At 36.4% G+C, this 14,993-nt stretch overlaps 1 protein-coding gene across 1 annotated transcript; it reads left to right on the plus strand.

Moving 5' to 3' along the window:
• Positions 1-348: 348 nt before the first annotated feature.
• On the plus strand, positions 349-14,506 carry LOC150107307 (homeobox protein HMX3-like). Its single transcript, XM_090391785.1, has 2 exons — positions 349-712; positions 13,893-14,506. Exons 1-2 carry the CDS (start codon positions 349-351, stop codon positions 14,504-14,506), a joined length of 978 nt encoding a protein of 325 aa, XP_090247911.1.
• Positions 14,507-14,993: the final 487 nt, after the last annotated feature.

Below are 14,993 nucleotides of genomic sequence, written 5' to 3' on the forward strand. Positions count from 1 at the left end.
GGTGTAATCATCATTGGTTGAACGAAGCCTTGTCAAACGCGCAGTGTCTGTTCGGATCCCAGTTCCTCTGAGAAAGTTTCACTTTAGTGTCAATGAGGTCTGTCGTGTTGACGTGGTGACAGTGAAACTATATGGGACTGTTTATCGTGCACGTGCGTGGAAGATCCGAATGTTTGCGCTTGGCAATTATGACAGTTGCGATATTGAGAAGTACTCGCCAATATCCATTCCTGTAATATTTTATTCATAACTCTTTCTGTACTTTATTTTTTTAAAAAAAAAGAAAGCTGACACCCTGCGGGTGTCGCAGCTGTCTGCCTTTCCTAAACCAACGAACTGATCGTAATGATGTCGGACCGTAACGGAGAACGAACAATTTCTTCGTCCACATCTCCAGATGTGAAACGCACATCGGAAACTGAGAAACATCCCGAATCATCTGCCAAAAACCCTTTCTCTATTACGAGCATTCTTAATCGAAAAGATCCCAAGAAAGTGTCCCCTCTAGTAGTGTGCCTGGAGGGATCTGCGTGTGCAGCAACTCAGACTGTGCAGAGACTTTATTTTGACTCTCAGCTCTCCGTTGTCCGACCGCACTCTTTCCTGCCGGTGAGTTCGGTTGTGGCCCCTGTAATACGAAAACCAACTCCATGGTGTCCGTGGTCCCAGTCGACAGGAGAAACGGGTCAGTTATCACAGAGCCCTCTATCAGGTAAGATTCACAGCGTTTTTGTTTTCGTTCCCAATTAAGACAAAAATCAATTTCTTTTTCTTATTTCCTAATTTAAAAGAAAAGAAAAAGCTTCATATAGAAGTCATCCCCCTTTGCCAACATCCAAGAAATCTTTGATGTTTGTCCCTGATCGTGATGGAAAAACGTTACTTGAAATTAAATCTGATTGCACTGAGCAAAACTTTATTACCAGTCAAACTTTTGACCAAATATAGCAGAGAGCTATGACTTCATTGAACTTATTTCGAGAAAGAGGATAACTTATAAATCATACGTACACTATGAAGCATTCAAATAGCAAAATTAAAGTGAATATTTCGTTTCGATTTGGAGAATTAAGTTTCTAAGAACTTAGTTGTTTCGAATTTTAAATATTGGAAGTCTTACAAGCACTTTTGCAATAATAGATTACCAAATCAAATTATATAAACTTAATCTATTAGTAAGCGGATCTTTTTATAGAGATCTCTAGATTATTATAGTGATTATCCGCTTTGTTTCTGTCGTCTGATACGAATGTTTCCTTTAGAACACTATCAAAACTAATACTCTTACAGACACTGAGTATGTCATCACGCTAAGAATAATTTAGCGATAAATTACGTCTTGCAGTTGTTAGCGGACCTGTTTTTCAAGTTGCACGCTGACTGTAAGTGGAAAAATATTTGCCATAACTTTAAACAATTTAATTACATGACTACACGCAGTAATGAAACAATTATGCTATTTTTTCCTCTCTCGAAAAGAAATGTTTCTTAAGTATTAAAAGTATTCGCCTTAACCATGATCACTGAAATGTAGACCTAGTGATCCTCATATAAAATCATTACTTTAGAAATAGTAATTGTGGTCCATCGGATGAAAGAAACATTTGTCTAAAGTGTCCATGAAATAGGACCATGAATTTTATCTCCTCTCTGAAATACGAAATAGAGCTAAAACAATCAAATAAGGAAGAGGAGAGGCATCAGCCAGATGGAAATCGTGATACCAAATCATTAACCCAGACAAAAGTACAATAGGTCATTGTATTTAGAAAAGGGATAATTAACTTTCGAGTCCCTTCCATAATGGCAATCAGCTTTTAGATTTTCATGTTTTGTCGTGTTGTGATCTGCCTTTTTGCAATTAGGAAAGTAAGAAGTGTATTGGTCCACTATTTGCATGCTTACATGCTTTCCATTTGATAAGTAAGCAAACATTAGTTAGTTGGAATTATGCCTCAACAAAAGGGTTGTATCATGTGTGTTAATCGCGTGTATTCTGGATAGTCTGCCTATTTTCCGGGATGAAAATCTGAGTTTCCAGGAGGAAATTCAGTCATTTTTCTTGTGCGACTGGCTAACTCGCCTCCAGATGAAAAGCGTTTATTAAGATAAAGGATTCTCACAAACAAAAAAGGGGGGATGCAGTCATTACGAATTCCAGAAATTACAAACCTTTTGCATCACAAATGTTGTGTGCATCATAACAGGATTTGTGAAGGGGCCATTTGTTTGGACGGAAAAGGCAACCCTCGCTCTATGATGGACGTCAGTTTGAAACGAAACAGCGACATTCTGTAACTCCAAACTCTTAGGAGACGCGTGATCATAAAAATTAGTATCCGCATTAACTAAGTTTGCTCTTATTTATGCATGCGAACCTTTTCGTAACTGTGAACAATCCAATGCAACTTTGTCAATTACTTCCAAACTAAGACGCAGGGCAATGCGTAATTTGGATTGAGTTACCTAGGAACTCTTAAAGCCATCATCTGCATATTGTCAACTGTGTGCGTTCTCGGGCTTATTGTTGTTTCTCTAGAGGCAACATACTCAAGTTGCCGAGAAAAAAGTAATCTCCTGGTTAACTTAGTGACGAAGTCACTCGGTCATCGAGATATATCCATAATTGGTATCTTGTATGGGATATGGACGGATCTAGTCCATAGTGTGCATAAAGAGTAATCTAGCTAACTAGGATAGGATAAGGAATTCCTAGTTAGTGTCTTATTTAGTCATTTCCTGAAGAATACAAATATCTTAGTTACAATTGGTGGATTCATCGTTTAGCCCAAACGTAACCCCAGCTTATATTTGTGGCTTTGGCTGTTACAGATTAATTTATCCTCTACTTCGTGGTATAGTCGGAAGGACGAGGATTAGTTATCCGGTTTCAGGCGGGAGGTTTGTAACCAAACAGACACACAAACTAAAGACAAGTTTAGTTCCCTATTTTTCAAGGCCGGCCACTATTTTAACAGAAGCATGCTTAATTACTGAATTGACTGTTGGAAGGAACAAAAATAATCATTTTAACAATGATCTAAAAGGGCATGCTCAGGCGTTTAAGTTCATATATTGTGGGTGGGTAGACAGTTTTTGTTTTCTGAACAACAAGATTGATGCCCTTCCTGAATTAATCACCGGAATTTTTAGTAGAAGGTTTTTTGGCCTTAATAAAAACACGCATGAAGATAATCCCTGTAATAAAGTTATTTTTCAGATACCAAAATGGCATTCAATGCTGTAAGAAGTTAAAACTATTTCCATAATAATTTAAGAAGATTTGCAGGCGAATAGTATTCTTGTATACATTAACAAATAATTCTCTAACTGAAAGAGTTTGATTTACAACACTCGATTACAATGAAGTGCACATATTAATAATCTGAAGATCTATAAAAAAAAAAAAATCTAGAAATGACTGTGCCATACATTACAACAGAATGAGCTCAAAGGGCAAGATGTCGTAAATCTCTTTTAAACATGAAGAACAATTAAGATATTTTGATAACGCACAGATAGATATGACAAGAGATGGGAGGTAAGTATTCATAAATTCACGCACTGTGCATGGTTTTTATAGTACTAAGTGCTTAACGGGTGAACTATTAATATTCTTCTCCCATCAATGTCCACAGTAGAAAGTGAAGTTAATCGTTATCGTCCTTTAAGGCTTTGCTGGATGGCTGTCGCAGTATTACCCTGCAATGTTCTCGATGAGCTACTGAGGAACTGTGTGTTTCGATTATCTGTACCAAAGATAGTACGGATAAGTGGGCATCGATGCAAATGGAAATTAAAAATCGGTATGACAATTTATATTAAGGTTCATGTAAATTGAGCATATATTTTAATGCATTATTAATGCGTAACCATGATTTTAAGAGGTTGCGCAATTTTAGATAAGGCGCCGGTTCTCTCTCTTGAAGTTCCTAGCTGTTTTTTTATTTACTTATTTAAAATCATTTAACTACTGCATACATCAATCTTCTATATACAGTTCTGCAATTAAAATTCGATGGCCGTAACTTATTATAAATTTAGAAATACCATTCATTTTTGGTTAAGAATAGAATATCCTTAGCCGATGACAAAATTACAAACGGAGAAAGTAAGACACATTAACCAGATATGTCTTATTTTCATAGTCCCAATTCATCCTAGATTTTTTTCTCGACTTTTATTTTTTGAATGGTATATGTAAATCGCTTTATATTTCCCACAATGGTCTTATCATTCCTTAACTGTTTATTTTCTGGCATTGCTTTCAGTGATCTTACCCTACTCGCATTATGTAAATTATTTCTCGTGTCAGTCATAATAATCATAATTTTATTATTATGAAGAACCTATCCACGAAAGGAGGTTGGTCAATTTATCGTACGCTAGTCCTGTGGATGGGCAATAAGGAACTTATTCACATTTCACTTGAAAAGCTGTGGGTTGTGTTCCAAAGGGTAGCACAGTGGAAGGGATAAACGAAGAAGAGAAACTTGTTCTGTGGGTATAGAGTTTAACTGTTTGAGGGTGTTGGTTAGCTGCTGCACGCGTTTGCAAGAGGGTAGAGGAAAACAGCGGCGAAAGAAGTATTTATAGAAGACGTAGGCTGCGGAGACTGAATGCATGTGCGAAGTGGATTAGTGACAGAAAGAGGTGGGGGGGGGGGTCGTCACTCAAACTACCTGCTCTTTTCTATATAGAATCCAGTATTTTCAGGGAAGCGTCGTAGGAATATCGTCCCGGATATGAGAGCAGTATTCGATGACAGGGAAGTTTTGCGGTTTGTATACGTTTAGGAGCTGTTCAAGTAATTTAATATTTGGGATATGTTTGTGGCAAAAGAAATTTGAGGTTAGTTATTCCGAGAAGATGAATCATCTAGAATAGAGATTTGAGTGTTGTCAAGGATAAGATTTCAAGAACAGAGTTCTTTTTGTGTGGGAAATAATGCAGAACCGTGTTTTGCAGCTCTGCATTTAGCATTGAAGTTGATAATGTTATCCAGACTTCACTGATGAATGTTTTGAAGATCAGAATTTAAGGAGTATAGGTTAGAGTTCTGGAGGTTGTGGTGATTTATGCTCTGTAAGGTTTGTCAAATGAAAAGCAGTACAATGTGCTGTCATCAGCAAATCTGTTTACTGAATTGGCAGTCAGCTGGAGTAGATCGTTTATGCATAGAAGGAAGAGGGTGGGTGACAGAACAGAGACTTGTGAAACCCCAGCATTAGTTGTATAGCCAGTAGATAAGGAGCCAACGAAATCAGAATGTGAACTTACGCAGCATCCCAAATAATTCGAATCAGATGCCTATTTCATTGGGTCGTTAATTAACATTAGCATTTTTAGCACTGAATGACTTCCTCTAAATACATTTTTTCTGATATTTTAGAAATTGCGATTCTGACATTTTTCGTACTGATTTCTATAATCATCAACGAATAGAAGGATAAGTTATACGTACACTATACTGCACAAAAAAAATAAGGCCATCACTAATAATGGAATAGTGTGTACTAGCAATAATCTACGTGACACAACAGAATATAAAAACGAAAATATATTAAATTACTATAGTTGTGAATCCCATTTCCCATATTGTTATGTCTGAATGTTGGATTAACTTTATCGAGAAATTACCAAATGCTTCCATAGTCATCTAGTTCTCCAATTGCAGAACAATTGCGAGATTAAGTATGGCTGATATCTTTAAAAGACGGAAACGTGGGAGTGAAAAGAATCTCAAGAAAACTCAGGTAGACTATGAACGGCCAAAAGGGGATAGGAGAATGCAGAAATTGTGCGCTTCCACCAGTTCGTTAACTACTAGACTCAACAGCAGTTCAGAGCATCCACAGATGAGAGGTTAGACTACTGCTGGACCATCACATCCTGACCTCCATAAAAAAAATAAAAAATAAAATAAACAGCGGATAACAGTTTAAGTAATCTCTTAATAATTTCAACGGTAGACACTGGAGGAAAAGGTAGGCTCGATATAATATTCTGAAGAAACCAAGATCCATTCTCGACTCTTCTGAGAGAATGGACTTCATAAATAACTGATAAGTTCAGCACACCAAAAGAGTCACTCGAAAGAGACAACTAGAGAACTGATCGCTCTTTTAGTAGTCGATGCTGACTAACTCGGTTTTTACACGAAGGGTGCCTTGAGAACAACTGAGAGGTTTCTTCAATACACCGCTCCGCACCAGATTGGACAAAATCAGAAACTGACGCGTCCGAAAATTAATCATAATAATTGAGCAAATAAAAAAGACGATACTAACAAATGCAATTTAAAAAATTTTGTTCGGGCCTGATCTGAAACGATCTTGAACGAGAGAAGCCATTATCCTCCCTATGTGTTGCAAGCAAGCAATTCTTCTAACGCACGTACGTTTGTTTTAGATATTCTAACAGACTAGCTTTATCTATTTGCTTTTACCAACAGAGATTCTATTTTTTTTTTTTTTTTTTTTTTTTTTTTTTTTTTTTTTTGCTATATGTAAAGTAACACCAGTGGGGTGATTCGAGAGTGGGTGATGCTCATGAAAACAACCAGCCAAAATGCTTTTGCTGTAAAACCTTAGACACCAAATAGTTTCTGGCACGCTTTCATCATAATGCAAATATAGTGGCAGAAATAAAGCAAAACAATATGCTGGAAACATGATCAGGGTACCATTAAAGACCGAACACTTCAAAGAATGAGCCTGTATTAGGAGAATAGGAAGTTGAAAATTAGACTTAAAATAGAAGCTGATGATGTATAACAAATATTGTGGAGGAAGAATTCGATATCCCATTGCACTTGGATAATCGTGAGGCGATTCCATTCAACAAGAACAAAGGATGTGTGCTGTGTAAATGCCATTGTAAAGAAACATGTTTGCTTCAATACTCTAAGGTAGCAGCCTAGACATGTATAATTTAAGGGATAGTTAGAATGTATTTACCAACCTTTAGCGAAATACAGTGAAATATTCGAACTTGTTACACCTGGTCTGTAGTCTTTAACACAAATTTCCCAATGATACTCAGTTTTTTTTTTTTTATCTGTCTCCCACACATGAATTGTTTATTTGTTTATTGGATGGGTGAAGGATTTTTTTTCTTATTTTATTGAATTTATATATTTTTATTCATTTTTTATCTAGTACGAAAACGCTGCTCTAGAAACCAAACACGCAACTTTTTCAAGCCACTTCAGGCTTGCAATAAGGGGAGCGGTGGTTTCACACCTCCCGATGATATTCATTTCCCACCTAAAGACAACCACGAACATCTCTGCCCGAGGCAGGATTCGAACCCACAGCCTGTTAGCTGGAGAGCGGATACCTTTAACCACTTTGCGGATAACATCACCCGAGAAAGAAAAAAGAAAAAAAAAGCATCATTCACTAAAATCTTCATGACGAAGATTGTCATTAAAGTTGTAAATTATGAAAAGAAGAATTCTGATTCAATGCTAATCTTAAAGAAAAGCGAAAATGTAACAAATTTCATTTTCGGTTGTCTTATCCAGAAAAATCAAGACCATCTCATTTGACGCAAATCTTTCTCAATGTCATATGTGAAGAAATCGCAATATACAGCCAATCAAGTTTTGATATCTTTTTGCTGCTAGCATTGAAGAAAAGTGGTATAAACTCCGAAAAGGTTGAACCTGTGATCGCCTTCTTTTCTTCAACATTAGCACAAAGTTATTCTCAAAAACGACGTTGCTACAGTCTTTCTTTAATACAGGGTATTCAGAGGGCCATTGTTGGCATTATCAAATAAAGTGGGGATCATCTGACTGCTGAGACCTGAACCAACAGAGACAGTTATGAAATTTTAGATGTACCTTTAAGACATGTTTCACATCACAGAATATTTCAACCTCCATCACCTGATCTAGATAACAGCTATAACAATTTACTATATTGAGTGGCTATTTTATTTCTATATCTACACTATTCTATACTACAAATGTAATAATGATATCTCTAAATACAACTGGTATCTGCTTCCACCCTGGTATAGCTAAATCTTCAGCAACAGCTTATAGTAGATAAACGATGGTGTCTTAGCATATTCGGTTCTAGCGTATCGTTTTCAATAGCCTTCAAAGTATCTTCGCAACCAGAATAAAGATCAGGAACTCTTTTGCCATTTGGTTATTGTCCTCATTCTTAAGATTTTTACCTTTCTGAAGTAAATGCATTGCTGCCAGACAGATATTGCTTGCGCGCACAATGTAGAAATTTCTTCTTTTCTAAGTTAACATTGTTTAACTCAGATACGTATGGGATATGTTATATATGCTGCACCGTCATTATCAAGTATCTGGCATGAATTCTCAAAGGGTATATAGAATTGTAAATACCCGAAAATTTGCTGTTAAATCACAAATAAGACCTTTAAGAATAAAGACAATAACCAAATGGCAAAAGAATTCCTGATCTTTATTCAGTTTGCCAAGATACTTTGGAGGCTATTGAAAACGATGCGCTAGCTAAGACACCATTAAATACCTATTTTAAATGGCGCAAGTATTCGTACATTTGATCGATAATCAAATCATTCACTGATGATTTGATTATTTATGCTGCTTGTCGAAAATTTCAGTCACATATTTCGAAGTCATGATGCATGTAACGGCATTCGGCGTTCAAGCTGATCATATGAAAGACTAAAAATGAAGCTAATTAGCTTTAGTCTTGATTGCGACTGAGGATGAAGCTGGAATAATAGTATACTACTCCGAAAATAGATTGAAGTTATAATAAATTGGTTTATTATTCTGCATCTAATCTAAGGACAGTCTCGTACCCCAACTTGTATTCTTCTGCTGCTAAATTGTGTATGATTACATTTATAAAGACATATTCGTCAAAACTTTAGTTCATTCACAGGTTCATTTAATGGTAGAATTGCTAAAGGGATGGGAAATCATGTCAGGGTACACAGAGTAGCATCTCTCTCTTTCTTTAAATGATCGATATATTACTTACTGTTCATATTAAAGTGGTAGCAGCAACTTCTTTTGGAAACCAAGCCACACCCCCGCGCCTTTATCATTCTCTGGAACTTCTACATTAACAAAAGAGTAATAGTGATAGAAACACATCCCAATTCACTAAAGCCATTCTTCGTCAGACCTCATGGAAAAGCTTGATACGTTACACGCGTAACCTCATAAGGTATTTAAAAACTCTGTAGTTCATCTTTTTATACTGTTGGGCAACAATCGCGTGGATTACTATGCTGAACTGTCAGCAAGAAACGTTTGCGGAGAATCGCTGTCAAATGTTTAATTCTAGATTTCTTTTCCATTAGGTTCAATGCACTTTCAAACAGCTTCACTGGCTAGGAGCACTGTTTTAGAAATTTTATTTCCAATAATGTCTTGTTCATGGCATTTCTATACGCTTTGTGTGTGTGAAACCCGTCTTGTCGCAGACACTTGCACCTCCTGCATTTCTGGATTGAATTGCTGTTCAACCTTACTGCTAGGATCATGAGTTCCAGTGCATTATGCTAGTCATTCGCACGTGTTGTTAGACTTGTTCGGAGTCTTTTTTTTTGTTTTGTTCTTAAAACAATTTCATCTAGAATAGTCTACTCAGTCTCATTTGACAAGGCTAAGAAAATCCTCCTCGAGGTCATCATGGAATTCCAAGCATCTATTTCCGATTAATGATTTATGAGGTAAAGTTTTCAATATCCACGAAGGTTCTGTCATTTGTTACGCAACCCTTAAAACCACTTCGTCTCCAACTTATATAATGAAGAAAGATAATAAACGTAAAACTGTCTTCAGTATATCATCTTCAACACAGTCACAGCACGTCCTATTCTGGCTCATAATGCATACATATGAGTACGCTGGATGCTGTATCAGTCCGTTCTCTCTCTCTCTCAGTTTTCTTTACGTACACTGGTTCACCGGTACTCAGATACAGACGTATCGAAATACAGAACCAAACGTTGTCGCAGTCGTACACAACTTGCTTGTTCTTTGACAGAAATTAATGAAATGCGGTATATATTCTCGAAAATGTTATGAATGAATGACAATGCGGAAGACAGATTTTTATCAAAAATGACATATGGCTGAGGTTCCTCATGATACTGAAATGAAAATGTGTTTTATATTCAGATGTCCTCGAAGGGGATGATTGCCTTTATCAATTGCTCACCCCCCTCCTCCTCCTTTCTGTATCCGGCACTGATTCTATATGATACTCAACGCATCATACGCGTATCATACATTCTGATACTTACAATCATGAAAAACAGTCTCAGGTTCAAATTTAATATTAAAGTCGAAACTTAAGTCGCGTTTCCGCTTTTGATTATCAATATCAAAAGAGGAAATATCACAGGTAGTATTCCACTTAACTTGCAGTCATTTAATTCCTGATTCCAGAAGGGATGATTATCGATGAACTGGCAAATGCAATGGTTGCCAGTTGCAGATGATCCGCAACACACTTCGCTTCCATAAAGTTGCGCAAAGTGGATTCCCAAACAATCTGTGAACGAGCACAGGCAAAACCATTTGAACCTTTCTAATAGCTTACCCGTATTGAGGACTAATATCTTCCTAAGGCGCATGTCCATGTTTTTCCATTTTAATGATGTGATATGGACACTCCATTATGAAGTAGAGAGCAAACGACAGATGAAATAAATAAATAAAGTGCCGTGTTGCATGTCAAGTGAAAGTTCAGATCGGTTACTAGGACAAGTTTACATTTTTCTGAGATTGCTGTCGCGAGGTGTTATGTTGTTGGCATGATAAATCGCATCAGACTCCAGTTGAAGGTCATTTTGCGAACGAGTAAGAAGTACAGGGCATGGTGAGCAACAACTCGCTCTCAGCTGAAAATTTTCGGTGTTGTCCTTACGCTAATTTTAATAAATGCACTAGAGTTACTTTCTGTTCTTGTTCTGTATTTTATGTACGAGCAAACTTTATGTAAATATTGTAGAAAGAGACCCACATGTGGTCGACATTGAAGAATATTTAATTTTTTTTTTCCCGCTATGGACCTAATCCTTTACAAAAAGTGTCACAGAGCTTCAAACCATGTTTACTTAAAAAAACTAAATGAAATACAAAGTGTTTGCCTTTAAATATGTCCAAACAGTATTTTTTAACTTTAGTAATTATATCATATATAATAACGCAAAGCTCAAATATAATTGAAGAATTATACAATAATTCAACGATGTTTAGAAGTCATAATTCAAAACTAATTCTGCTCACATTTAGCAGAACTTCGAAAAAAAATTTTTTAATATATTTTTTTAAGTGTTAACAGTGGTCCAAAAATTAATGTAGCTGTGTACCCATCTTTGAAATATTTTCATTATTTCTCGTCTTTCTATTAAATAATTGTTTTTAAAAGTGCTTTCCATCCATTCAATTTTCGTTCGTTCAAGACAGGTTCAGTTCCCTTATTAGGGTTTTAGTAATTAATGCAGCCGAGTTTTTGCCTGTGAAGCAGAAAAAAGTACTGAATGACTTGAGGTTACTAATTATGGTAGACATTAAAACTTGCAATGATATTAACCACTGAAGTGTAATTAAAGATTTCATGGACGAAATATTTTATACGCTTGAATGAACAAATATTGCAGAATGAATACTAAGAAAACCGGGAAAAGGAGGCCACCGTAAATGAGCAATAAGGTGAAGTGAAAAAACATATGGAAAATCATTCGTCCAGCAGTGAACTAAAGACGCTTATTAAGGTGAAATTACTTGAATAAACGCCATGCACATCTTAAAAAAAAAATAGCAGATTACATTGCACAAAATAGTTATTTCTTCACAAAGCTAACGCTATTTCTTTAAAAGTATTTATACCTGTGATTCAGCTAGTTATTTGGGTTAAATTCAACCCAAAGTTACCTGATTTTCTTTTTGCCGAGAAATTGTCAAAAATTGTTTTATTCTGATTTATATTTTGCTTTAAATAGTTTTCTATTTAATAAAAATATTAAACTATTAGCAAATACCATAAATCATTAGCAAAGACTATTCCCATAATTTACTTTTGCTGCTTATTCACATATCACAGGAAAAATTATGCTATTTGTCACTTGACTGAAGAGAAGTGAGCATTTACAGCCGCTCACCGCGATGCTTTCGCTGAACGCCAGCATTTGTAATTACCAATCTGACTTAGGATCATAGTCCGAGGAACAGATAGCTTATAAGGGGGGAAATAAAAAAACTACTCTATCCCATCCTATCAAGAATTATAATTGCGGTGACATAGTGAACAGTCGTATACAGAGTTAAGAACATTTTATGCTAATTGGTAGTTTCCATACCGTTTCATCTCCAAATGCATTTAAGATTACGAATGAAAGTCGATATTTCTGTAGATTTTCTCGTAGTAATCCATGCATGTATTACCTAATACAAGTTCTGCATGATGAAGAAAAGAAAGTCCGGCATTGCAACGTTTTGTTAATTATTTCTTTATCTTTTGTAAGTTTGGTTCGTTCCTAGAGAATTTTTAATGAATTGAAAAGATACCAAATCTGAAATAACCTCAAGAGCAGCTAGAAGCACTTCCTTTTTTGCGATCAACAGTTTGGCCCTTGCACTTTGAGTACTGCTAAGTATAGTGGCAAACCAAACTTAGTCGTACTCAAAGGTCATATAGGTAATTTTAGGTTCTTTATAATTGTTTTTCATTCGTACAAGATTTTATTTTGAAAGAAAGACCTATATTATACTAACGTAACTGGTTTTCCATTGTGATATTAGCAAAAATGCTGATAAATATTTAAATCTTCTCTCATAACTAATTTGCAAGTGAAACGTTTCATGTATAAAAATTCAAAAGGATACAGAAAGACCAAAAGAAAACCCAAGTATTTCCTCCCTCAGGAAATTATCCAAAATACCAAGCGTATTTTGGATTTTACTGCTAAAACTTGGATTTACTTTCTTCATTTCAAATATATTAGTAATGTATCAAACAGTAATCAACTGCTTCACATATTACTAATATAGTAATAAACCGATAAGTTATTACTAAGACATGAATTAGGAAAATTAGTCATTAATGACTATTAAACCAACGTAATGAAATACTCTAGTGTTTCATAGAGAATAATCTACCACTGCAATACTCTTACAGAGGAAGGATTACATTATTAACCGGAATAATCCAAATTCCGATTAATATAATAACTGGAATGTGGATTATTCCTCCATATTTTGAACTATTTTTATCAATTTGATGATAAAAGGAGTTTTTGTTAGTGACGCCCTCATTAATTATGCTTAATCATTTGAGAAAATACGACAAAGGATTGAAAAATAAGAATTCATTTGCTGGATTCTTTGTTGTAGAACAATAATACAGATAATAATTAGAATTTATCATGTAGATATTTCTACAAGCAGTAAATACAGATGGGGCTATTATGGTGATTCCTCTTTACTCCTTCATACTGCTTGGCTTCCGTATGCGTTTTCCTCCGTACCTGTTAAGTTCCATGGAGTTTTCTACAGTCACAGAATTTATCAAACATAATGAGTCAAAACGTAATTCACTGACCGAGTTCATCGCAGTTTAATAAAAACTGGCAATGGGATTTGTGCCAATGTTTATGAACCTCACTGAACACGTCAAGGTTTATTGGCGTGTCCCAACATGGTTATTTCATAAGGATAATTTGTGTACTAAATTACTGAAGTGTGGTAACCGTGTATGACTGAGATGAATAAAAATTCCTCCTGTATTAATTTATCTCAACAGCTATTCAGAACCATTTAATATCCATTATAATTGTAAGATTCCTCAATGCCACCTACTAAATTGATATATTTGTATGAGACTGGATAGTTACAGTATATTTCATTTGTTTCACTTCAGGTGGCGCCCCTGTACACCAGCAGACTACACTCTGCCACATTAGGCCGTACCACTCTCAAGCCGATAGCAGGACGTCATCACCAGAATCATCTCCGTCAACTACTCAAGGCGCTGTTGATCCAGCAGATGCTGAAAGCGAGGAGGTCACCGGAAATGACGATGGAAGCCTGGAGGATAAGAATAAGAAAAACAGGAGGAAGAAGAAGACACGCACGGTGTTCACGCGCAGTCAAGTGTTCCAGTTAGAATCCACTTTCGACATGAAGAGGTACTTGTCCAGTTCGGAACGTGCAGGACTTGCGGCGTCATTGCATTTGACGGAGACGCAGGTCAAGATCTGGTTCCAGAACAGACGCAACAAATGGAAACGGCAAATCGCTGCCGAACTCGAGGCTGCCAACATAGCACATGCTGCTGCAGCACAGCGTATGGTTCGCGTTCCGATTCTCTACCACGACAGCGGACCGCCTTCAGCTACTCAGCAAGCCGAATCTCAGTCACTTTCCGTCGGGACTTCAGCGGCGCTACCCAATTACTCTTCACTTTACTTTCACCCTTCGTACAGTGCGAGTCAAAGCTCATCAGTAAGGTCAGCCCTTCCAAGTCTCGTATGACTGCATAACCGTCGTCGACAAGGGCGAAGAACGAGAATTTCAGCATCACCTGCCTTTGCATTCTTCTAGTCACTAGCATTTAGAAGATATACTACTAGAGGGCAGCACGGGCAGTGGACTATATCCCGGAACAATAAACAAAATCCTTTAATTGTGCGTATAGCCGTAGGCCAATCGGACATGGGTGAAACCATTAGTGCAATGTTCTGTACAAAGCCACACAGTAAACCAGGTTGTTCGCCGAGGACTTGGTTGGCTGAGGTATTCCAGAAGCAAAGCAGCAAACTGCAAAAATTGACAAGAGTGTACATAATTCCATTTGAACTTTTCATCCGAAAACTATTTCCTCTTTCACTTTGCTTGTTGTAATTACATCTCCAATTATGGAAAGAATAAAACTGGATTACTGGTGAACATAAGTGTTCTCCTTATTCTCATTAACGACTTGTAATGGTAGGATAACACTGCAGGAATGGCTGCGATACTT

This window comes from Typopeltis vanoorti, chromosome 4, assembly GCF_054136105.1.
Source record: "Typopeltis vanoorti isolate ZY-2024b chromosome 4, IOZ_Tvanoo_1.0, whole genome shotgun sequence".
Classification (NCBI taxonomy): Eukaryota; Metazoa; Arthropoda; class Arachnida; order Uropygi; family Thelyphonidae; genus Typopeltis; species Typopeltis vanoorti.